At 43.0% G+C, this 24,610-nt stretch overlaps 1 protein-coding gene across 1 annotated transcript in view; it reads right to left on the minus strand.

Annotated features, from left to right (window-relative positions):
- Nucleotides 1–5,850: 5,850 nt before the first annotated feature.
- CDK2AP1 (cyclin dependent kinase 2 associated protein 1) overlaps nucleotides 5,851–24,610 on the minus strand; it is a 312,826-nt gene continuing 294,066 nt past the window's right edge. Inside the window, exon 3 of the mRNA XM_044068928.1 lies at nucleotides 5,851–6,363. Within this exon, the coding sequence (XP_043924863.1) occupies nucleotides 6,296–6,363 (68 nt within the window). The 3' untranslated portion in view covers nucleotides 5,851–6,295. The remainder of the gene's footprint in view (nucleotides 6,364–24,610) is intronic.

Genomic DNA, 24,610 nt, shown 5'->3' on the forward strand with positions numbered 1-24,610 from the left:
CTAAAGGAAATAATGTTGTGATAACACTTAGTTCGACTCACTGAATTCCTACACTCCATTTCCTCTACTGGTATAGCAGGACATATGTCATATTTTGGCAGATGTCTTCCACACCAGTTCCAGGATCTCTTAGTCGACCTTAATGGAAATTTGTAACAAAACCTAGAAGGAAGTATGATCACATTAATAAAAAGACACACGTTACAAGGTCTTGCTGAAAGAGATGAAGACACTTCTGCTCAATTTGTAAGATAAGTACAGTTGTGTACACTTACCATAAATGTAGATGTGTATTCACTGCTGCAGTCATCACCTGTGGGGTTATCCCTGCTGTGGTAGACCTCGGCCGGCCTGAATACCAGTGTCAATGTTCTTCTGCATCTGCTGTCGCTTGTTGTCCGACATCAGGTCGTCAGTGCTATAAAGGAAGGCAGCAGATGCCATTACATCAGTTTTTCTTGCCCTAACCAGTCAGAGGCCCTAGTAAATATGGTAAACTGGTTCTGGTGGCTGAAAGCCAGAGTTAGCAACTTATATCTCCCTAAATAAAGAAGATACAAGGGGGGAGGAGTGTGGGAAACCAGGACTGCAAAAGTGAAGACACTCGAACATCTACATTTATGGTAAGTTTACACAACTGTACAATGTTCTTCATTTTTCACTGTTGCAGTCCCAAAGCTAAGGAAAGGGGTGGTAGGATTAGCAAGATACCTAGGAATGGGTCAGCATGCCCTGCAGAACTGCAGAGGCAAACCATGCCATAGTCTTAGAAATTAAAGGTAGGTGGTAATGCTTGGTAAAGGTATGGACAGAAATCCAGGTGGTAGCTTCCAGGATGTCCCTGGTGGGAACTCCTCTGAGGAATGCTGTGGAAGTGGAGGCTGCCCTACTGGAATGGGTTCAGTAGACTTGAGGGGGGTTCCAATGCAATCTGCAGCAGAAATGGATACAGTGTCATATCTGTTTGGAAATGGGCTTCCCCTCTGCCCCTGGGGCAAAACTGACAAGTAGTTAGTCAGTTTTCCTGAAGGGCTTACTATGGTACAGATAGTATCTGAGCTGTCTGTGCACGTCTAGTGAGTGCAGAATTCTTTCCCCCTTGTTTTGAGGGTTAGAAAAGAAGGTGGGTAGATGTATGGGCTGGTTGAGAGTTACATTAGATACCACCTTGGCCATAAAGGAGGGATTAGTCCTCAGGGAGACCCTGTCTGCATGGAAGATGATGAAGGGCTCGATGGCCATCAGTATCTGAAGTTTTGAAACCCTTCTGGCTGAGGTGATCGCTAGAAGAAAAGCAGTCTTCCACGACAGGTATCTTAATTCTGCTGAAACAGCAGGTTCAAACAGTGGTAAAGTAAGTTTTTCCAAAACATAATTCAGGTCCCAGGCTGGAGTGGGTGGCCTTCTGGGAGGTCTGATATTAGAAGCCCCTCTGAGGAATTGTTTAATCAAAGGATGGGAGAACAGGGGCTGTTCTGTATCAAAATGAGCTGAAATGGCTTGAGGCATGGATTTTAATACAGGAGGAGAGGCCACTATTAAGTAGTTCTACTAGGTAGTCCAGGATACGAGAGACAAGGGTTGTGAAGTATTGTCCCCCTCTGGACTGGCTCCATGAGCAGAATCTTTTCCATTTTCCTGGGTAAGAATTTCTGGTGCTGGGCCTTCTGGCCTCTATGACAATGTCTAAGACCTGTTTGCTTAACAGGGGCCCCTTGTTTGCCTTTAGAGCATTAGCCATGCTGACAGTTTGAGTCTAAGTCTGGGTGCAGCACCCCCCCACCTGAGTTAAGAGGTTTGAGGGGAAGCTGCCTGGGAGGCTGTAAGGTCAGACTGCGCAGTAAGGGGTACCAATGTTGGCTGGGCCAATCTGGAGCAATGAGGATGGCCTTTGATCTTTCCTTCCTTACTTTGATCAGTACCCTGGGAATAAGAGGCAGAGGAGGGAATGCGTACACAAAGAGGGTGTTCCAGAGGAAGGTCAAGGCATCCACCTTCCACACTAGGTGATGGTACTGCCTGATACAGAATTTTTTCAGCTGATGGTCGATATGCGAAGCAAAGAGATCCACTTCCAGGGTCCCCCACGCCTGAGTGATTTGTAAAAAGATTTTTTCTGTGGAGTTGCTATTCGTGGGGGTCCAGTAAGTTTCTGCTTAAGTGGTCTGCCAGGGTGTTGTTGATCCCTGGCAGGTATTGGGCTAACAGGTGTAGTCACCATGCAAGAGGCTGTCAAGCCAGAGGTTCATGGCTAGCCTGCACACAAGGTAAGACTGGGTCCCTAACCTGTTTGCTGATATACCACATTACTGTGGTGGTGTCTGTTTTGATAAAGAGAAACCCTGGCTTGAGATGGGGTTTTGAAGGATGTCACTGCCTGTTGTACTGCCATCATTTCCTTCTGGTTCATGTGCAAAGGAAAGTGCTGGGCATCCCAAAGACCTTAGGTGCACCTGCCTTCTAGGTGAGCGCCCCAACCTATGTCTGAGGTGTCGGTGGTAATGGTCTGCCCGGTTGGGCAGAGGATGAAGGGAAGACCCTTGTTCCTGGCACAGGCCCCCATCCACCAGAGAAACTCGGCCCTTATACAGGGGATCAGAGGGAGTGAGAGGTGTCTGGAGGCCGAGCGTGCTGACACCAAAGGTTCTTTAGATACCACTGAAGTTTTCTCATGTGAAGCCTGGCCAGAGGAATCAGAAGGATGCAAGATGCCATGCACTCCAAGGTTTGCAGGAACGTCCTCTCAGTGAGGTGACTTCTGGAAGCCAGCTGGGTAAAGTAGAGAAGCAGTAAGCTCTGCTTTTCTGGGGATAGGAAGGCCATTTGCGATACTGTGTCCAGCAGTGCTCCCAACAAAATGATCGTCCTGGCGGGGGTTTGCTTTGATTTCCTCTCGTCGATGGTGAATCTTAAGGAGGTCAGGAGGGTTTTGACAAAGTAGTAGTAATGGACCAGATGTTCTCTGCCTAAATAAGGCAGTCATAGTCATACAGATTTACCCTTATCTGGACATTTCTCCATCTGCAAAATGCGATGGCCGGGGCTAAGCATTTGGTGAATACCCTGGGAGCAGTAGATAAGTCAAAGGGTAGCACAGAGAACTGATGGTGTTGTGAGCCTGCTCTGAAATGCAGGAATTTCCTGCAGGATTCCCTTATGGGGATGTGGAGGTAGGCATCTTTTAGGTCTAGGGTCACTAACCAGACATTGTTTGACAGCATAGGCAGAAGCTGCTGCAAAGTTAGCATTTTGAATTTGGGGACCACCAGGGAGGTATTCAGAATGGATAGATCCAGGATGGGGTGCGAAGTGCCCTCTTTTCTGGTAACAAGGAATAGTCTGGAATAAAATCCTTTGCCCGTTTGGTCTGAGGGGACAGGTTCTACTGCCCCTTGTGATATGAGAGTTTGGACTTGTTTCAATGCCTCTGCCCACTGATTTGGAGGAAAGTCTGGGTACCCTCTTGGAATTGGGAGTTGATTGAAGGAGAATTTGTATCCCTGAAAAATGATCTTTAAGACCCATTGGCTCTTTGTAACAGACAACCAATTTTCTTTGCAGAGGGAAAGCCTTTCTCCTAGCTTTTGGTGAGTGACAGGAGGGCAGAGGGAGTAATTGAGAGTTTTTGCCATAGAGAGATGGCTTAGAACTCCCTGCCTTTGGGGCAGAAGTGGTATACCCTTTGGTTCCTCTGCTGTCCCTGGGATAGGGACCTGGAAGGTATGTCTCTGTGGGACTTACTTTGCCCCTGTCTGCTATGTGCAGGAAAGGACCAATGCTTAGAGGGAAAATTCCAGCTGAACCTCGGAGGTTGTACCTGAAAGAAATCTTTTACTGTTTGCATAGATTTAGCTTTGTCTTCCATCTTTTTAAGCACTTCTGCTTTTACTACAACCAAGTGGTCCTTATCCAAGGGTGCATCAATTTAGACTTCACATGATCAGGGAAAGGTTGTTCCTTCAACCATACATGCCTCCTAATGACTGATCCTGACACTGCTGCCCTGCTTGAGGCTTTCAGGGTGTCATATCCACAGTGTAATGAGTGCTTGGCCACTTGACAAGTAGAGTACAGTAAATCTGCTAACTCTTTCGAATTGGCACAGTCAGGAAAGGTTGAAATCTTTTGCTTTAATAGTTCTAAAGTGTGTTGATATTTTAACATATGGAACTGACAGCTGAGTGCTCTGATAGCTAAGGTTGCAGAGGTGTATACTTTTTTTTTACCCCATCTGTCCAGAGCTCTGGAATCCTTATCAAAAGGAATACGATTCTTAGTAGAACTAGCTTTAGCTTCTTTAGGTTCCGGTGTAATGACCTCTGGATCTGCCACAGGGTTTCTGTATAGGTATTTGTGAGAATCAGGTACCCTGTAATACCTGTCAGGTTTACTGGGAGCAGGAGGTAGGGCATCAGGGGCTAAGCTGGATTCATGGAAAACAGCATCCACCACCACCTCTAAGATGGGGGGGTGGCCAAGGGTCTTGTGCTGGGGCAGGTCTAGAAACTCTCTTAGTCTTTTCTTAGACTGAGTGAAGTCCTGGGATTCCCAGTGAAAATGTTCTCTGAGGGTGTGAAGTGTTTCCCCAAAGGAAAAGTCTTCTGGTGGGGAGGCAGAAGGAATTGATTCCTCTACATCTGAATCCTCATAAGCAGTCAGAGGTTGTTCTTCCTCTTCAAAATCTGAATCAAATTCCTCAGAATCCTGTTTTGTCAGTATTTCAGGAGAAGGGTGTCTTTTCCTTTTAGAAGTTGTGGTCTGACTGCCCCTGATAAGGGAGATAAGATCCTCCATCATTTTAAGCATTTGGGCTTGGGGAGGTGGGGCAGGATTAAGATGGAGGCTAGAGGTAGATTTTCTAGGAGAGGACTGGCTTCTAGGCCTAAGAGTATCCACCAGTCTGAGAGCAACAGTAGTCAAATGCCATTTTTCTGTCTAGATTCGGTAGTGCAAAAGGCCTCCTCGGAAGCCAGTGCCTGCATCGCAGCTCCAAACCCAACCGAGACAGACACAACCAAAGGGTCGGAAGACGAAGATTTCTGCGGCATACCAGACTCCGAAATGGTCTAGGTTGAGGCCTGTGTAGATGTCATATAGGGCATCAGGGGGTGCGAAAGCACCTCACTGAATTCTGGAGAACTAAATGCCTGCTTAGCGGCAGAGTCATTGGAAGGCTTAGCCTTGTGTCGTCTGTCTCTCTCCTTATCTCTGTTTATTCTGAATGACCATGGATTGTTGGCTGACTGATGCCATTTTGGAATGCGAAGACGGAAGCCGAAAATACCAGTCTACAATAAGAGCTCTACGATGAATGGCTCTCGCGTTAAAGAGGGCACAGGGCCGGCACCAAGGGATGTCGTGGTCTGGGCCTAAACAAGTGACAGTAGGAATGGAAGTCTAGGTGTGGGATCAGTTTTCCACAGGCGAGACAATTGTTAACTTTTTCAGACATCGGTTGGTGCAAGAAAAAAGGATCCCCAATGGGGTACTTCGCTGTAGATGTTTTCAGCTGTAATTCAAACTCTGGTAGCGACTGACCGGCACACTTGTGTACTTGCTTCTGCTACGGGCTCCACGGCAAGAAAGACTGATGTAATGGTGTCGGCTGCCTTCTTTTATAGCACTGATGACCTGATGACACCAAGCAACTGCAGCCCGTCGCAGAAAAACACTGACTCTAGTATTCGGGCAGGCCGAGGGCTACCACAGCAGGGATAACCCCACAGGTGATGACTGTAACCATGAAACACGAAGAACATCAATTGATTCCAGATGTGATGGCAATTTCACTTTCATATTGCAATTAATTTTTTACATGGATTAAATATGGTTTACAAACTTACAACTGTCTTAATGAAAATAATTTTTATTACATCAAGTAATAAATACATACAAAGATGTCAGTAACAGCTTTATTGCAATGGGTTACCCAGTCCTAATATGCAATGTCTAGGAGAAATGTCCATCTGAATGCTTTAAAACTTAAAAAGCATGATTGAGAAAGGGGACTAGCATACAGCCATGCAGTTTTATAACCAAAGAAAAAGAACATCCACAAAGCATTATTCAGAACTCATGCAAATCAATGAACTAAAAAAAAAAAGATATAAAAATGATGTACAGAAAAATTAGCTCATATTTTAGTCCATTCTGTAAACAATAACTTTCATTATGTTTCCAATAAAACAGTTAAAGCTTCATGGTGCTGGTAAGAAAAAAGGTTGAATGAACAGCAGCACAAGAACCATCTTTCCTTTGTTTAAAGGTCACGAGTAAGTACAGAAAAATCGCCATGCTAGGACCTTGCATTCCGTTCAGTCTCAGCCAAGCATTCTCTCACCAACCCTCTGGCATGAATGATGCCTGAAAGAGACAACACAGCAACTTCAGAAACGTGATACAAATACATTAATGCAATACAAAGTATTGGCGGAATACAAATGGCATGAATAATGCCTGAAAAATACAACACAGCAACTTCAGAAACGTGATACAAATACATTAATGCAATACAAAGTCTTGGGGGCATACAACTGGCATGAATGATGCCTGAAAGAGAACACAGCAACTTGAGAAACGTGATACAAATACATTAATGCAATACAAAGTCTTGGGGGCATACAACTGGCATGAATGATGCCTGAAAGATGCAACACAGCAACTTCAGAAACGTGATACAAATACATTAATGCAATACAAAGTCTTGGGGGCATACAACTGGTATGACTGATGCCTGAAAGAGAACACAGCAATTTGAGAAACGTGACACAAATACATTAATGCAATACAACAAATTCATAAAGAATTTCTGTTACAAGAGAAATGCCGCTGAACTTAAAGCGAAGGTTAGCACATGTTCTTAAAAGCGACTCTCTTCATTTATTTTTTTAACTTCTGTGTCCACCTCTTGACAGGTGCAACACACATTTACTAATGTCATAAATCAAGAAAAGCCTTAGTCAATATCCTTACTAACAGCAACAACGTTTAGAAACATGACCATTAAAGCTTTTCACTTATTGCTCATATAAATCATCCAGGAAGATGATGCTCCAATGAAAACTGACATCCTATGAAGTCTTTCCAACTGTATGATATGAGCTACAAGACACATACTATGAAGATGTTCCATATTCATACGTCCCACTCAACTGAGATGACAGCATTCAAGGCAAAGTGCAGACTGCCACTTCTGTTACTGCACTGTGATAAGCTGACATGTGCCCCAGCTACTCCTGTGCCGGGAACACTGACATTTGGCAGTGTTTATCTACCAATGAGAGTACAGAGGGAGTCAATTTCACTCCTAGAATTAGCAAAAACAGGAGGCAAGAAAAAAGTTGGAAATGCAACAATTGTCAGGGGTGAATCCAGACACTATGGTGAATGAGGACCAACTGATGGGGTTGGTGGAAATGGAGTTGGATAATTCACAAACAGATACAGATGTAAACTGATCTAAGTCATTGAAAGTGAAACTAAGAAGCCATTAAAAGTGAAAACAGCTTGCGCAAAGTGCAACATCATAAGATGCACAATGCCAAGATCGTGCACAAGGATGCTACAGACTCTGTAAAATGAGAACCAGGATTTAGAAGATAAAAATGCATCTGTTAGTACTGAATTGAAGGACTTCAGGCACAAGGCAACTGGATTTTGAAGAAAAGCATACCAGGGAAATATTTATCGAGATGCCTCAAAAGTCAGAAAAGGCAAAACAGATGCCTTTAGCCATAAAAAAATTAACAATCTGGAATGGTTTACACAGTGTGCAAGTATAAAATGAGAAATCCCACAGAAAGTACATTTGTGTAAAATCTCACCATAATCATAGATGTCTCTCTCCGATATTGCAATATTCTTCACCCAAGGGATCTCTTGCCAAGGATAACTCAATGCCCGGCCAGTATACCTAAGCCTTCGGCTCTTATAGGTGTCATATGTGACACATACACACTCTGTGTAAGAAGCAAGACATAAAGGTGACAAACGCACACGAAGCTGAAAAAGCCAGAGGAGGAACAGAATACTGTCAGGGAATGCATGCAGAAGGAAAAATAAAGAGCCCCTCGGCCAGAATGGTAACCAGAATCCAGGGCAAAATTAGGGATAGAGTGGGAAGGTAGGACAAACCAAATACTCCAGAAGTGAAGAGAACGCCCATGTATGGTTATGGTAATATTTTTACACAACTCTACTGTGTCTCTATATCACTGTTAAAATATTCTTCACCTAAGGAAGAGTATAAGAGCTTAACAGGAAGTCTGGAAGGAGGAAAGCACAGAGGGACCTTCCACAAACCCATACAGTATAGCCCTGGAAATAACATCCAACTTGTAAGGACAGGACCAAGTAACAGCCTCAAGGATGGTAACGGAACCCAAACCCTTGAAAAAGGAAGCAGAGGAGGCAACCACCCTACTAGAACGTGCTTTTACAGATGAGGAAACACATTTGCCATGAAAAAAGTAACAGAATGAAATGGCCTTAGAAATCCAGGAGGAGATGGTTTGCTTAGTAACAACCGACTCTTAAGTCCTGGATGAAAAGAAACAAAAAGCTGCTCAGATTTACGAATAACTTCAGTTTTATCTAAATATCTGAGCTATCCTTGCAAATCCAAGGTGTGAAGAACTCACTGGCAGACTGCAGAGAAAGAAAAAAAGAAGGAAGCTGAATAGACTGATTAAGGGACAACTAATTCACCACCTTGGGCATAAAAAGAGGATTAGTATGACGAGATACCCTGTCTCTATGAAAAACTAAAAAAACGAGGAGCCTGAAGTTCAGACTCTCTCTTAGTAGACGTAAGAGCCAAATAAAGTCTTCTGTTGTAAGGAAGATGAGGCTGCAGGCTTCAAAAGGAGCCTGAGTCAACTTTTCAAAAAAAAAAAAAACTGGGGTCTCAGGAAGTTGGAATAGGCTTCCTAGTAGGCCTGATATGAAGGACAGCTTTAAGAAATTGCCTGACTTCAAACCTAGGTGCCACAGAAGGAAGTCAAGGGTAAACGAGTAGAAATATCTGATAGGTGAGCTTTAACAGAATATGCCCACCCAATATGGAGCAGATCATACTTAAAAAAAAAAAAAAAAAAAAACCTGAGGAACCTTCACAGATAGGGGATCCCGATGGCGACAGAGGCACAAGGGAGAAAATATCTTACGTTTTGGAAATATAGGACTTTATGGAAGTCGGGTTTCCTGCCTCCTGCAGAACAAACAGCATGGTCCTCAGGGTAAGTGGGAGGGTCATAATAATGAAGGCAAGAAGAACTCACATGGAACGTTATGGTAAGTACATAATTTCTTTATGTGAAGTTGTTCAATCTCGCCTTCATTCTTACTGATGGGTAGCGTCCCCAGCACCACAATCTTGGGTGGCACACAGGAATACCTGCTTAAGGACAGCAGACCCAAATGAAGCTCTGTCACTAGAGGCCTTGTCTACCTTGTAGTAAGATATAAAGGTATGTGGCTTTGACCAGGTGGCAGCTGCACAAATAGAATCAATAAGTACTGAAGATGCAAAAAACAAATGGCTGCAGGTACACTGAGGTGCCCAAAACACACATCATCAGCAAAAGAAAATTAAGGCACCAGTTACACACTGGAAAACAGTCACTGTACTTTATTGCAGAAGACAAACGGTAAGCGCTTTCACAACTTAATGTTGCTTCATCAGACCACATCACTACAACTGATGCTTGGTTAAATACTAGGACAATTAGTATAACATCACAATTTAAAGAGATATTACTCCACTAACATAAGAACATATATCGATATCCATAAGAAAAATGCATAGAAAGGTGTGTATTTACACACAATATTTAAAAAAGGGGGAATGTCATCCCTGATGGTTATTAAAATATATATATATATGTACATATACACACACATTTTGTGCACATATAACCATAATAGTACAATAAAAAAGTCATATTTAGTGTTTAAGGCGCCCTGCCTTAAGGTAAGGAACTAATGAGGTGCAGCCATTCAAACCAGGATATCTATCTGCTTGTAATTTAGTGATCCATTGTTGTTCTAATTCTTCAGTGTGGTTTTCTACATCACCACCTCTGTTTGTCCTTACTATTTGTTGTAAGATTAAAAATTTAAAACAATGACTACTGTCTGGATTCAGGACATGATTAGCTAGAGCATTTGATTGCTTCTGGTTCCGTATGTCCCTTATATGTTCTAACATTCTTTCTTTAAAACTCCTATTTGTTTTGCCTACATAAAAGGCATGGCATGCTTGGCAAAAACAAAAATAAACATCATCGACACTTTTACAATGATAGTAATTTCTTTGTATAAAGTTTAAAACATTTCACAGGATGAATGTACTCATTTTTAGTGTAGACATGCTGACAAGCAGCACAATTCCTGCACGGGAAGGTGCCCTGTCTGTTTGAGAGATTTTTTCTAAAAGACTGATGTTCTCTATTACAGAGCTGCTGCTTTAAAGACACATTATTTCTAAAACTGAAGTTTGGGGTGTCACCAACTGTGGAAACCAGACCTGGTATTTCATGTAATAAGTGCCAATTCTTTTTAATAATTTCCGTATACTTATTGATGTCACTTGCAAATTTAAACACTATTCTAAACTTATTTCTATCAAGACTTGTATCATAAGGTATACTTGTATCAGCACTATAAGAGCTCATGTATGGTTTACATCTTGTAGATCTCAATTTCCCATGCATCTGCTATCACTCTAGTGATTTCTGAGCTAGAATAGCCTCTTGTTTGAAATTCGTCTTGTAACTTATTTAAAGCAACTACTGCCTCTTCATCATTATTATGTAGGCGTAGGGTTCTATAGACTTGTCCTTTGAGGACATTTCTAGGTATGTGTCTCGGGTGCATGCTTGACCTGTGAAGAAAGAACGTTAGAACATATAAGGGACATACGGAACCAGAAGCAATCAAATGCTCTAGCTAATCATGTCCTGAATACAGACAGTAGTCATTGTTTTAAATTTTTAATCTTACAACAAATAGTAAGGACAAACAGAGGTGGTGATGTAGAAAACCACACTGAAGAATTAGAACAACAATGGATCACTAAATTACAAGCAGATAGATATCCTGGTTTGAATGGCTGCACCTCATTAGTTCCTTACCTTAAGGCAAGGCGCCTTAAACGCTAAATATGAGTTTTTTATATTTTTTATTGTACTATTATGGTTATATGTGCACAAAATGTGTGTATATGTACATATATATATATTTTAATAACCATCAGGGATGGCATTCCCCCTTTTTTAAATATTACTGTGTGTAAATACACACCTTTCTATGCATTTTTCTTATGGATATCGATATATGTTCTTATGTTAGTGGAGTAATTTCTCTTTAAATTGTGATGTCATACTAACTGTCCTAGTATTTAACCAAGCATCAGCTGTAGTGATGTGGTCTGATGAAGCAGCATTAAGTTGTGAAAGCGCTTACCGTTTGTCTTCTGCAATAAAGTACGGTGACTGATTTCCAGTGTGTAACTTTAGAATCAATAAGTAGCCTGGTCAAAAAGGCTACAGAAGAAGAAACCGCTCTGGTAGAATGAGCTTTGACTTTGTCATGTAATGCAATGCCTGCATCACAGTAAATAAAGGATATACAATCAGAAAGCCATTTAGACAAGGCAAATTTGGATACCGGTGCACCTTTCCTAGAATTCGAGGAGACAGTTGATCAGCCCTTCTGTGTTCTTTTGTCCTGCCAAATAGTTGTCTATGGACGTCAAGTTTGTGAAGCATATATTCCAATTGATTTGAGTGATTGGGAAAGAAAACAGGTAATTCAATCGTTTGATTAAGTGTGAATTCGGAACACATTTTTGGTAAGAATGACGGATTTGTTCTGAGAGAAACACTATCTTTGTGAAATATCAAGTACAGTTGCTTAACAGAAAGGGCTTGTAACTCTGAAATTCTGCATGCTGATGTAATGGCCACCAGGAAAATGGTCTTCCAAGCAAGATATTTCAGCTCACAAGAGGAGGCATGTTCAAATGGCAGGAGAATAACCTTGGACAGGACTAGTTTCAAATTCCATGGAGCAGTAGGAGATCTTATCGGTGGTTTTAAGTGCATTGTACCCTTCAAAAAAGCCTTAGCCAACTTGTTAGACATACCATTTTCAGATTCACCTTTATGAAAATTAGAAATAGCAGCCAGTTGCACTCGAATGGTTGCTGCTGCAGCTCCTTCATTGAACAGTTTTGTCAGAAATTCCAAAATATCCTAAATGGAAGCCAGAAAAGGGTCAATGTTATTTTGCTGAGCCCAGATGGAAAACCTTTTCCACTTACTGAGATAAAGTTTCCTAGCTGAAGATTTGTATGAAGACAAGAGAATATGGTGAGCCTCTTCTGATAACTTCTGGAACCTGGCTATTCTGGGAATTGGAGCAGCCAAGCTGTCAGTTTGATGGACTGGAGAGAAGGGAGAAGAGCTCCTGACGAGTGGGTCAACAGATCCGGCACTGGGTCCAGGATCCAAGGCTCTTCCAGTAGATGAGGCTTCAGAAAGGGGAACCAAATTTGATGAGGCCAATATGGGAATATTAAGATAAGTGTCCTGCCCAGAAAAATGGCTTTCTGTAAAACTTTGGAGGAAAGGCATAAAGGAGTCCCGGAGGCCAATTGTGGATGAGTGCATCCCTCGAGGGTTGTCCCTGTTGAGGGATCAGAGCAAAGTAGTTGCTGTACTTGGTGTTTGTGGTGGTAGCAAAAAGGTCGCAGCAAGGCTGGCCCCATCTGTGAAAAATAATTTCCACTACTTCGTTCTTGAGAGACCACTCGTGAGGCAACAGAATAACTCTGCTGAGTCTGTCCGCTATCATGGTGGATTTCCCTGGGATGTGCGTTGCTATCAGAAAGTGCTGGGTGGACTCTGCCCATTTCCATAATCTTAGCGCCTCTCAACATAGGGGGTAAGATTGGTTCTGCCTTGTTTGTTTATGTACCAGATGATGGACATGTTTGTCTGACTGGATTGCAATCGTGCCTAGAGGATGAGAGTCTTGAAAGGACTGCAACGCTAAGAGAACCGCTCTCATCTCTAGGATGTTTATGTGCAGATGAGCCTCGTGAACCTGCCATGTACCTTGGGCTGTCGTCCCTGATAATGCCCACCCACCCGATCAGGGAGGCGTCCGTGGTCACTGTTGCAACTGGAGCCAGGAGGACAAATGGACGCCCCATAGTCACCGTCTCGGACGTTAGCCACCACCAAAGATAGTCCTTGTAAAAGTTGGTTATCAGAGCTGGGTGATTCATTGGTAAGTCCTGAAATGTCCACTGTGTGAATAGCAGCCACTGAAGAATGCACATGTGAGATCTCGCTAGGGGTATTGCAATAAATCACTGCTGCCATAGTACCAAGCGACTTGAGAATCTGCGATGCTGGTGCTTTTTGTCTTGACAGGAGATCCACATTTTGTTGCTGTAGGGTAAGCACTCTTTCTGGAGGAAGCTTTACGGACATGTTGACTGCGTCTAAGTCCGCTCCTATAAACACTATGCCGTGATGGCAATAAAGCAGACTTTTCTGAATTTATCGTAATGCTCATTTGGAAACATAGATCTAAGGCAGTGTCCCTTGCCCAAATAAGTTGATGCCTGGTGGGAGCAGTAAGGAGCCAGTCGTCCAAATACGGAAACACCCAGATTCCTAAATGTCTCAAGTGAGCAATGTCCGCTGCCATGCATTTGGTGAACACACTGGGGGCTGGGCCCGAAACTAAGTGAGTGGCTCCCAGCCTGAAGCACAGATGATCCCTGGATGGCCTTGGCCATTATGATATGGTAGTATGCATCCTGGAGATCTATAGAGCACATCCAATTGTCCCTCCCTAACAATGTGAGTATGGACTGAAGCGTGACCATCTGGAACTTCGTCTTTACCACATATTTGTTGAGTCTGCTGACATCCAAAATAGGTCGCCAGTCCCCTTGTCTCCTCTGGCACCAAAAAGAATCTTGAGTAAGTTCTGGATCCTTGCTGGTCTGCTGGGACTGACTGGATTACTCTTTTTTGCAATAGTTTTTGGATGTCTACTGATGCCACATCCCGTAGACTGGGTGGAACATCTAGGATTCCTTTTGTTGGTCTGGGTTGTGAAAGAAAGGGGATGAAATATCCTCTGGCTATAAGGTTTTGTACCCATCGGTTTTCTGAGATTTTTAGCCAGGTGTCTAGGTACAAAGACAAACTTCCCCCGACTGCCTCCAGAGCACGACAGTCAGGCCTCCTTTCAGGAGCTCTGATAGGGTTTCCCAAGGAACTGATCCCTGTCACCCTGGTTCTGCGGACCCCCTCTGCCGCGTGGGCATCATCTTCCACCATTGCCACCTCTTCTGCCCCTGGAGGAGGCTTCATTCTTGTGAGTTTGGAAAGGCTCCTTGGATCTTAGGGAACAACATTTTCCCTCCCCATTGACCTTTAGGATAAGGTCTAGTAGGGGTACAAAAATGGACTCCTACGGCAGATAGAGTCTTACTGTCTTGCTCACATCTGGTGAGGGTCTCAACATTTGATGGTTCTTTGTTTGGACAAAAAGGGGCATTCACAAAAGACTTAAAAGGTTCCGCAAAAGAAGATAAGCGCATCCTGGAATGTCATCGCAGAGCAATTCCTGTATCCATTGCCCTACTCATTCCATCAGCTGCATAAGACACGAGGCACATGGAAGAGCTTACAATGGAATTGAGGGTAGCAAGTTGAGACGTCACTTTGTCTGCCACTGAATCAGCTACTGCACTGCACCCTGGAGAGCATCTTCAAGCTCTTTCAGGAGATCTCTCTGAAACCTTGTGAAGTGGGTTAGATAGTTCAATGACAGAAGGGCAAAGGTCGTGTAACTGAACATGCGCTTACCGTATCTGTCCATGATCCTAGATTCTCCATTAGGAGGATGGACAGACGTAGAGGCCTCAGACATCTCTTTCTTCGTGGCTGCTGCCACCACCACGGCATCAACAGGTATGGGTTTGGATAAGAAGGACTTTTCTTGAGGAGCTGAAATGTATTTGTTGGGCCTCCTAGGAACAGGCTCCATAGAATCCGGCGACTCCCATGCCCTTTGAGACAAAAGATCCATCAACTCACCGAAGGGCGGAGACACCCAAGAGGTGAGTGTAGAGACCCGAAAGCCTTCAGGAGCACTGATTAGTCCTCGGTAGGGAACAGGGGCTGCCAGTCATCCCTCTGCTTAAGGAATGCAAGGATATCCCCAAAGGAGATCTCCTCAGAGTGGGACGTTGGGGACCCTTCCAATTCCTCCAAATCAGTGTCCGACGTGATGGATTCCTTGGGGGGGGGGGAATCTAAATGTCTCCTCTTACATAACCTCTTCCGAGGGACCTCCTCAGTGGGAACTTCTAGGGAGGTTTTGGAAGAACAGGGTTCCCCCAAAGGGGTGTCCTGAGGCTCCAAGTCCCTACGCTTACGTTGGATCTGCGGTAACAGAGAAGATTCAGACACTTTCTGGGAGGAGGTGGCCATATCAGAAGTTGTGGCAGTCCAGGGGACAAAGCCCTCCTCATGGCATCGAAGGCACCACGGCTCCGATGAGAGGAAGAACCCAGGTCCGAAGACACCTCCCACACCAGAACCACCGGCTCCAAGCCAGAGGTAGGAGCCAAACTCATCCATGCCAAAGCCCCAAGGGGGAGAGTCGGGACAGACCTATCAGTTCAACCCCCCCTCCCCCGGAACAGACAGGAGAGTGTCAGCTCCCAAATTCCCCCACTGGAGCAGAGGACATCAGGGTTTTCAGTACCGACAGGTCCGAAGTGTTGGTACAGACGGTTCTGCAAACGACTGAATAGCCTCCTCCGGCTCCAATGTCTCGATTCGAGTCGTTGGAGAAGCAGAAACAGAAAAGAATTTTGTCAGTTCCGAAGCTGCTTGAGTCGAAGCTGACAGAATTTTAACTAGCGTTGGATACTGTAAAAGTCTCCGTACCACTCGATCCACATCCGAATCAAACAGTCTGGAAGCCCAAGAGGAAACCACCGATGGAGCCGGTGAACCCAGAATTGGGGATCTCAAGGTAGGAGATACAGGTTCGAAGACTGGGGACTGGCTCCTACAAACTACCTGTATAGTCGGTTTTGATGACAATGGAGCAGAGACAGGAGCTTTCTTGGATGCTTTTGGAACTGAAGAGCCCTTCGGACCCGAACTAGTTGAAGCTGGTGAAGAAGGTTTTGTTTTTTCCAGAGCAGAATCCAAGTCTGAATGAAATGCAGACTTAATTAATCCACGCTCCACTAATTTACGTTTCCTTTCAGCCAATAGTGCTGAAACCATGGCAAATGGAGCAAACTTCCTGGAGATGGACCTCTCCCAAGCAATAAACACAGGTGGAGTGGCCATCAGTTATAGACATCTTCTGGTGGCATTTAGGGCATCTCTTAAACACTGATTTTGCCTTCTCAGACATAGTGACAATAATACAGTACGTCAGTAAAGAAAAACAATATACTGGTAGCAAAGGAAACTAAGCCTAACAGGCTACAAGTACAAAAAAGGCAGCTTACTGTAGTAGCAATCACAAAATAAGCCTAACAGGCTAAAGGTAATTAACTGAAACAGCCTAAAAACAGCTAAGAGCCTAACCCGGCTAACAAAAAATTGCAGAAAAACTGCAAAAAGCTTAACTCGACTAAAGGATAGGGCAAATAAGCCTAACGGCTGAACACAGAAACAAACAGGTCCAACGTCCAACAAATGAGAGAAAGATGGTTTTATGACCAAAAAGGAAGATAAACTGTAAAACAGATAAACTATCCTAACCACAAGCTTATGTAAACTCTAAATAACTAGCAAATATAGAAACATTTTGAAAATTTTTCCACAAAAGAAAGAACTTCTCTCTCCAACAGCCTGAGCTGTAGAGAAATGCACGATCAGTTGCAGTGGCAAACTAGATCTGGGGAAAGTAGAGGTGCATTGTGGAATAGGGATGCGGCCTCGAGCTCTTCGAGACCTTGAGCTTTGCAAACTGTCCGACTCGGTGCCAAGTATCGGCTCTGAACCCATCAGTAAGAATGAAGGTAAGATTGAACAACTTCACATCAAAAAGCTGCTCAGATTGACAAACAACTTCAGTTTTATCTAAATATCTGAGCTATCCTTGCAAATCCAAGGTGTGAAGAACTCTCTCACTGGCAGACTGCAGAGAAAGAAAAAAAAAAAAGAAGGAAGCTGAATAGACTGATTAAGAGACAACTAATTCACCACCTTGGGCATAAAAGGAGGATTAGTATGAAGAGATACCCTGTCTCTATGAAAAACTAAAAATCGAGGAGCCTGAAGTTCAGACTCTCTCTTAGTAGAAGTAAGAACCAAAATAACAGTCTTCTGTTGTAAGGAAGATGAGTCAACTTTTCAACAAAAAAGCTGGGGTCTCAGGAAGTTGGAATAGGCTTCCTAGGAGGCCTGATATGAAGGACAGCTTTAAGAAATTGCCTGACTTCAAACCTAGATGCCACAGAAGGAGTCAAGGGTAAACGAGTAGAAATATCTGATAGGTGAGCTTTAACAGAATATGCCCACCCAACATGAAGCAGATCATACTTTAAAAGAAAACCTGAGGAATCTTCACAGACAGGGGATCCTGATGGCGACAGAGGCACAAGAGAGAAAATATCTTACGTTTTGGAAATATAGGACTTTGTGGAAGTGGGGTTTCCTGCCTCCTGCAGAACACACAGCATGGTCCTCAGAAAAGGATGTCTAAAGGGAAACAAAATGCCATCACCTACAGTGTCATCTGAAGAGTCGACAAGTAAGGATAGACAAAAGATCCCTTTATCTTGTGTTAGAAGATTCACCCAGCGAGGTAACTTGTGGTGATTGACCACGTGAGAAAAAAAGGGGAACCAATGCTGTCTGGGCCAAAAGGTAGTCACCAGCAAGATTTTGGGAGGGTCCTGTCTGAACTTGTGCAGAACTCATGGTAAGAGAGGAAGGGGAAAAAGGCTTGCAGAAACGTTCCCTTTCAAGGAAAAGGGCAGGGCATCCACTTTCCAAATCAGAGGAATTGGGACTCGGACAGAATAGAGGAAGTCTGTTCAGAGGAGAGGTGAAGAGATCTACCTGATGAATACCCCACCAATGGACAATGTCCAGGAACACATCTCTGTGAAGCATCCATTCATGAAATTGTGTGCTGGACCTGCTCAGTGTGTGTCACTAGATTGTGCTCTGAAGGAATGTAAACTGCATGAAGAGTCACTTGTCACTTGATACTGGATAGCTAGATTCCAGACCTGAAGAACTAGTCTGCAAAGAAGATATGACCTCATGCCCTACCGTTTGCTGACATACCACATCACTGTGGTATTGTCGGTGAAGACTTTAAGGGGCCTGGAATCAAGGTGGAATGAAAAGCTTGCAAAGCCCAAAGCAGAGCCCTCATCTCTTATGTTGGTGTGATCTGACCTCCCCTCCCCATGTCTTATGTGTCAGTGAAAAACTCATTAGTGGGAACTGGATCCTGAAAACTACGCCCTCAGCAGAGAGAGGAAAAGATTATGAATCCACCAATGAAGCTCAAGCTTGAGACAAGGAAGAGGCGGAACAGGAAACTCAAGGAGGTGGCAATGTTGCAGCCACACTGACTTGAGGTACCACATAAGGAGCATGGCGAGGGGAAGCATGGAAATGGATGAGGCCACAAATCTCAGAACCCTGAGAAACTCCCTGGCTGTGACAAAGAACAGTGGGAAAAAAACACTGGAAAAAGGTTGTCAAGGACAAAATCTCGGGGCAGAAAGAGATGCCAACATGGGAATGGTCTAAAGCCTGCAGCCCAGGAAAATACGATCCTGAGAAGACATCAGTACTAATTTATAGAGGTTTATGGTGAACTCCAGACTGTGTAGAAGACCAGTGGTACACTGGAGATTTGAAACAGACTTCCCAGAGAAAGAGCTCGAATAAGCAGATCGTCGTTACAGGGAAAATCTGTTTACCACAAAGCCTGCAAAAAAACAATGACAGGAATGAGGTACTTGGTGAAAACCCTTGATTTAGTAGAAGGGCCAAAAGGCAATGCAGGGAACTGAAACTGCAAGGAAAACAAATGTAAAAACTTCCTGAACAAAGGATAAATGGGGATGTGAAGCTATGCATCTTTGAGAGCCAAGGGCACCAAAAAAGGCCTGGGGAAGAGGAGAAAATGAGATTTGAAGAGACAACATCCAAAAAGACAGGATCTTGAGAAAGGTGCTGAGACGGGAAAGATCCATAATTGGCCTCCAGGTACCCTTCCTTCCAGGGAACCAAAATGGAAGGAATGAGGTGAATGGTGCTCTGATCTGAGACAGACTGCAGAACCTCTGGAAAATTAAGTTTTTCTTGGAGGAGGTTCACGAATGCTTGAAAAGGGAGGAAGGGCCTTCCAAACTATGAAATATCCCTGATGTACAATTGAATGAACAAGAATCAGATGATCTGATACCAATTTGGAAGAGACAAAGACAGGCGGATGGACATGGAGACAAAGCCTTACCCTTCCATTGGAGATACTGAAGTCAGCAGCAGCAGTCCCAAAAATATTTTTGCTATCCTGAGGTGCATTCACAAGCCTGGCCTTAATATTGTCAGGCAAAGCCTGAAGTTGTTCCAGGAATAACACCCACTACTGAACCAAAGGCAGCAGACTGGGAAAAGGCATCAGCTGCATTTTCAAGATTGATGGGCAACTTGAGAAGTGGACCCTAATAGGGGAAAGGGCAGAAGCCTTCCTTTCAGAATCAGGAAGGGCAGAAACCACCTTAGAAACCTGGTAAAGGAAGGCCAAAACATACCTGGTCATACGAGTCTAGTAGTTAGTGGTCCTAAAGGACAAGGTAGCAACAGAATAGAGCTTCTTGCCCATTCTTTCCATAGCTCTACTATCCTCATCAGAAAGGAGTTTAGTAACATGGCAGTTGTCAGACGGAAATGATACCAATGAAGGATCAGCAGACAGCCATTTATAAAGAAATTTGCAGTCCTCAGGCACCTTGTACTGTATCAGGTTTCTTACGCACAGGAGGCAGAGTGTCAGGGGCTACTGAGGCTGCAGAGAAAGTATCCAAAAGGGCAGCCAGGATAGGAAGGTCAGCAGATGGTTTGGGGAAACTCCATCTGTAGGAGCTCAAAGTACTGCTTAAGTGTCCCACTTAAAACAGTCCATCATGCGCGTAAAATTATTCCGAAAATATAACTCTTCTAAGGGGGGGGAAGTCTACACTCAAGGAATCTTCTTCCTCCAAGCCTTAGTCCAGGGAAAGGAATCTGGAAAGAACCGGCCAAGGATTCTTCCCTAGAATCCAAATCCTCATCTGAGGAATCCAATTCCCTAGGCCTCTTAACAGGAGTGGAAGACTGGGGGGAGTGGGAACACACTCCCCTTGAGGAGGCTTCAAGGCCATCAAAGAATTAAACAAACCCTGAGAACAATCCTGCCATTCACGCTGGAGATCCTTAAACAGAAGAAATTTGCTTAGTTTTCTGTTTCTTTTCCTGCTGGATGTCTGCCAAAAACTGAGGTTCAAACCCTTGACACCATTCAATAATGGTGGTAGGGACTTCCTCCCTTACTAAAATCTGGGAAATCCCCTTCAGTCCCTCAGATATCATCAGAGCCCCCCCCCCCCCCATGTCAGGTGCAGATGTTTCAAAAGCTTCAGAGGACGTGTGAGAATTTAGGTCCATGCAAGCTTCTGATGGGCTCACAGCAGATGAATCCAAAGCAAGCACCAGATGGTCTCCAGGGCTTACACTAGTCTCTAAATAGATGCCTGGGGGAGGCTGGAAAGTGACTGGATAAGCCTAACCTTTAGCTTTTTTCTTGGCAGACGTCTGGTCCTCAGGATGGAAGGATTCCTCCACAGCACCCTTAGCCAACAGCTTAAGTCATTTATTCTCAAGATATATGGACAAGGAGAGATGACTATGGAGAGTTTTAGGCACAAATGCTTGGCAGATAGAACACTGCATATGGTCATTGAAAGCACCCATGCAGAAAAGATATTGGTCATGATGGTCTTTATGGAGAATCTGCCTCCCACACTAACATCTTCTCTTTCTTGATGACATGAACACAATATTATACAAAGATTATAAAACAAACCCCAAGCGGGCACTGAACAGCTTGGTAACCAGCACTGCAGAAGGGTGTTCAGACAGACGTTCATAATGGCATTTGGACTGTGTGCGTTTGTACATCACCTTTATGTTCTATGTCTTCCAAAGGGGGAATACGTGAGCTGTATAGTACCTATAAGAGCTGAAGACTTTGTTATACTGGCCAGACATTGGCTATCCTTGGCAGCCAATCCCTTAAGTGAAGAATACTGCAACAGTGATATGAAAGAACATCTGATGAGTCCAGTACACTAGCAGTAAAGAATCAACTAAGAAACATACTGGTAAGATATTAAAACTATGCTGAAGACTGATTTTTTTTTCAATTTGCTTTGGAATCTGCAGAAGGTATATAAACTTGCTCATATGCAAGTTGGCTACAGAACGGAACCTGTGATAATCATGACAGAATGCAGACATAGAAAGTCACAGTTATTTTATTCAGCTACGTTTCTGGTGTACTGTCTTGATGTACATAGATTTCTGCAGATTCACAAGATACATTGCAGCCTATTTATGACTGCAGGCATAAAGGCCTGGAGAAGTCAGATGTAACTACAGATAAAAAAAAAATAGCAAGGCCAAGACATCAGCGAGAACTGAGGCAGTAAAACCATCTGCTATGAGCAACTAAAACATTTTAAGTCAGTTTAGAATGAAGATTTGGGGACCTTCAGATGTGTGTATGTTAGAGCAACAGAAAGCCACACATATTGCAATACAGCAAGCTGGGTGAAGTGCAAAGGGACACTGTGCACCTCTTTAGTTGAATACCAATAAATGTGCTTGATATGCCAACTAAGCCACTGATTTTCTTTAGTGAAATTATTAGTTAATAGTCCAAAGTTAAATTATGAGCATTTGGGGAACAAAGGTGGAGGAGAACCTTTCCTCATTCACAACAGCTGTGTATTAGGACTTACGACAAAGTGCTACTGTGGTTATTAAAGGCACAGATGGCCAGGATAGGAAAGGGCACAATGATGGATTATTATGAAAATTAATACCTTCAATGTGGATGGATTGGGATGACCAGGGCAAATTAACAAGGCACCTAGCGATTTTTAATATCTGGCAATGAATCAGGCATGCTTGTCTGCTGTGCTGAATAACAAAAAAATAATAAAGCAGCTAGAAACAGGTAAAAATTGTTTTAAGTTAATTATGTAATCAGAATTTACTGTAAATAGCTCTGTATTATATTTGCTGCAGTTGGAACTTGACTGGACTTGAACAATTTAAATTAAAATGTTTAGATCTGAGAAAGGAAATAAAAAAAAACATTGAAGTGCATGTTAAGGTGAGGGAAATGCATTACTATGTTATTACATCTGCAGGATCATAAGATGAATTTCCAAGATTGTGGATGAATTCGGTAATAAGGTTGGGAGGGTGACCTAATGATTAAGGTGTTTGTCTTACAAACAAAAGGTACAGGGTTTGAGTCTCACAAGCGATAATCGGCTAAGCTTAAAATGGCTCGCAAGAGCAGTTAGCTTAGTACTAATCTATGAACCTATGAACCTATATGTAAAGCATTAAAACTATGGACGGTTGAATGCAGAAAACACATCTGGATTATCTAAAGTATGATGCATTAGTAAAGGGACACTGGTTATGTTGTGTCAGCTTCATTACCTGAGGTGAGTAGTAGTAGTAGCTTACAGATTTTATGCAAGTAGAAGTTTTGTGGTAGTGAAGAGCGATACAGTGGCAGGTTACCTGTGTGACCGCTTCGCTACACAGGGCCAGTAATCAAGGAGCCTCTATCCTCACCACTGATACCTGTGAGAGATGGCCACTAAAAACAGGAATGAATTTACACAATATTTTAAGATGCAGCTCTCTGTATCAAGCACAATTTCCCCCAAAAGCACACAGGGAACACTACCCAGACCTGGGACTGAACTATCTGTCTCTCCCGATCCAAAACAAGACTCACGCTGGAGCACTGTTGTCCCTGTTCCAAGTAGATGACACACCCACACCTGGGTATTTGACTTACACACACATGCTCTCGCTCTCTCTCTCTCCCGGGAAAGGCTGGCACAGATTTACTTGCTGTATCCATTCTGCCCAGACTACAAGGAAACCACACTGACACCAGTCAACTGCTCCAAAGCTCTTAGAAGGGTATCCAATTATACAGAGTAAAATCAATACTAATATAAATAGTAGAATGTAACCAAAGCAGCAAGACTTTTCAGAGTGGCCAAGGCATCACGAAAATAGGCACAAGTACTCTCAAAATGTTAAAAGTATTCTCAAAATGACCAGCCACAATGAAATGTATAAAAACATTTAATAATAAATAAAACAGAAATCATGAGAATACTAAATATCTAAGAATAAACACCAAAGTTTCGGTCACAGAAGAAATAAAAATAACAGGTCGACAGATTCAAATAGACACAGAAAAACAATACTTATCTCACTGCATTTCTTGATGGTCTAAAGCATAACATAAACAATACTTCCCAAAGGAAGAAGAAACTTAGATGAAAAAAAAAACAGGGTCTAATGGTCTTTAGCATATAGTTGAAGAAAGCCATCTGGACAAAGTCACTTTAGAAACAGGAAGGCCTTTTTTATTATCCGCATAGGAAAAAAAAAATCGTAGATTTCCTAAATTTTTTTGTTCTGTCCAAATAATATCTAAGCTGACGGGTGGGACAAAAAGACATTGTTCTTTTGTTCTGGCCTCTTAGGAATAAGGTTAAAAAAAATACAGAATGGATTGATTCAGTTTGTTTTGAAGCCGACCTTATGTAAAAATAGGGTATTAGTTCTCAAAGATACTCTGTCTTTGTGAAACCAAATACTGCTCTTTAGCTAACTTATTAATACAGCAAGGCAAGATTAGATGCTTACTTCCACAGGCAAGGTGATGAGCTTCCACATAAAACTGAAGTTAACCGTGATAACGGTCAAAGATTTTTATATCAGGTTGCAAAATAAATAAATAAATAAATAAATAACTAAATAAATAAAAACTGCTTTGCAAGTTCCATCCTCTCAGTGCTGGTTATATAATGACATCACATTTGATCACCCGACTCTAGTAGAATACACACACAGAGCTTTGCTAAGATCTGTTTCAGTAACTGAAAGCTACATAATTTCAAAAACTTCTACTCTTCTCTTCAGAATTTTTCTCTTCAGAATTTTGTTTAAACAATCAGTTGTAACACTACTGATACAATTTAACACAAGCATCTGTACAAGTCAGTGCGACAGTCAAAGGATGCAAAATTATTTACAAAACTCCAGCTAGCTATGTTGGCATATGTTCCACATGCACTGCCCTATTCTCCCTGACACAGATGGCAATACCTCACCCCCCCCCCCTTTGAAGACTCTAGATAGTTTTTCAAGTGACCCTGGAAAAAAGCTGCTTGAGAGAAATGGGCTAGTCTGGGAACACAGCATATATAACCTGTCTTGACAGTCCA

This window comes from Protopterus annectens, chromosome 4.part0, assembly GCF_019279795.1.
Source record: "Protopterus annectens isolate FY-2018-M chromosome 4.part0, PAN1.0, whole genome shotgun sequence".
NCBI classification, from domain to species: domain Eukaryota; kingdom Metazoa; phylum Chordata; order Ceratodontiformes; family Protopteridae; genus Protopterus; species Protopterus annectens.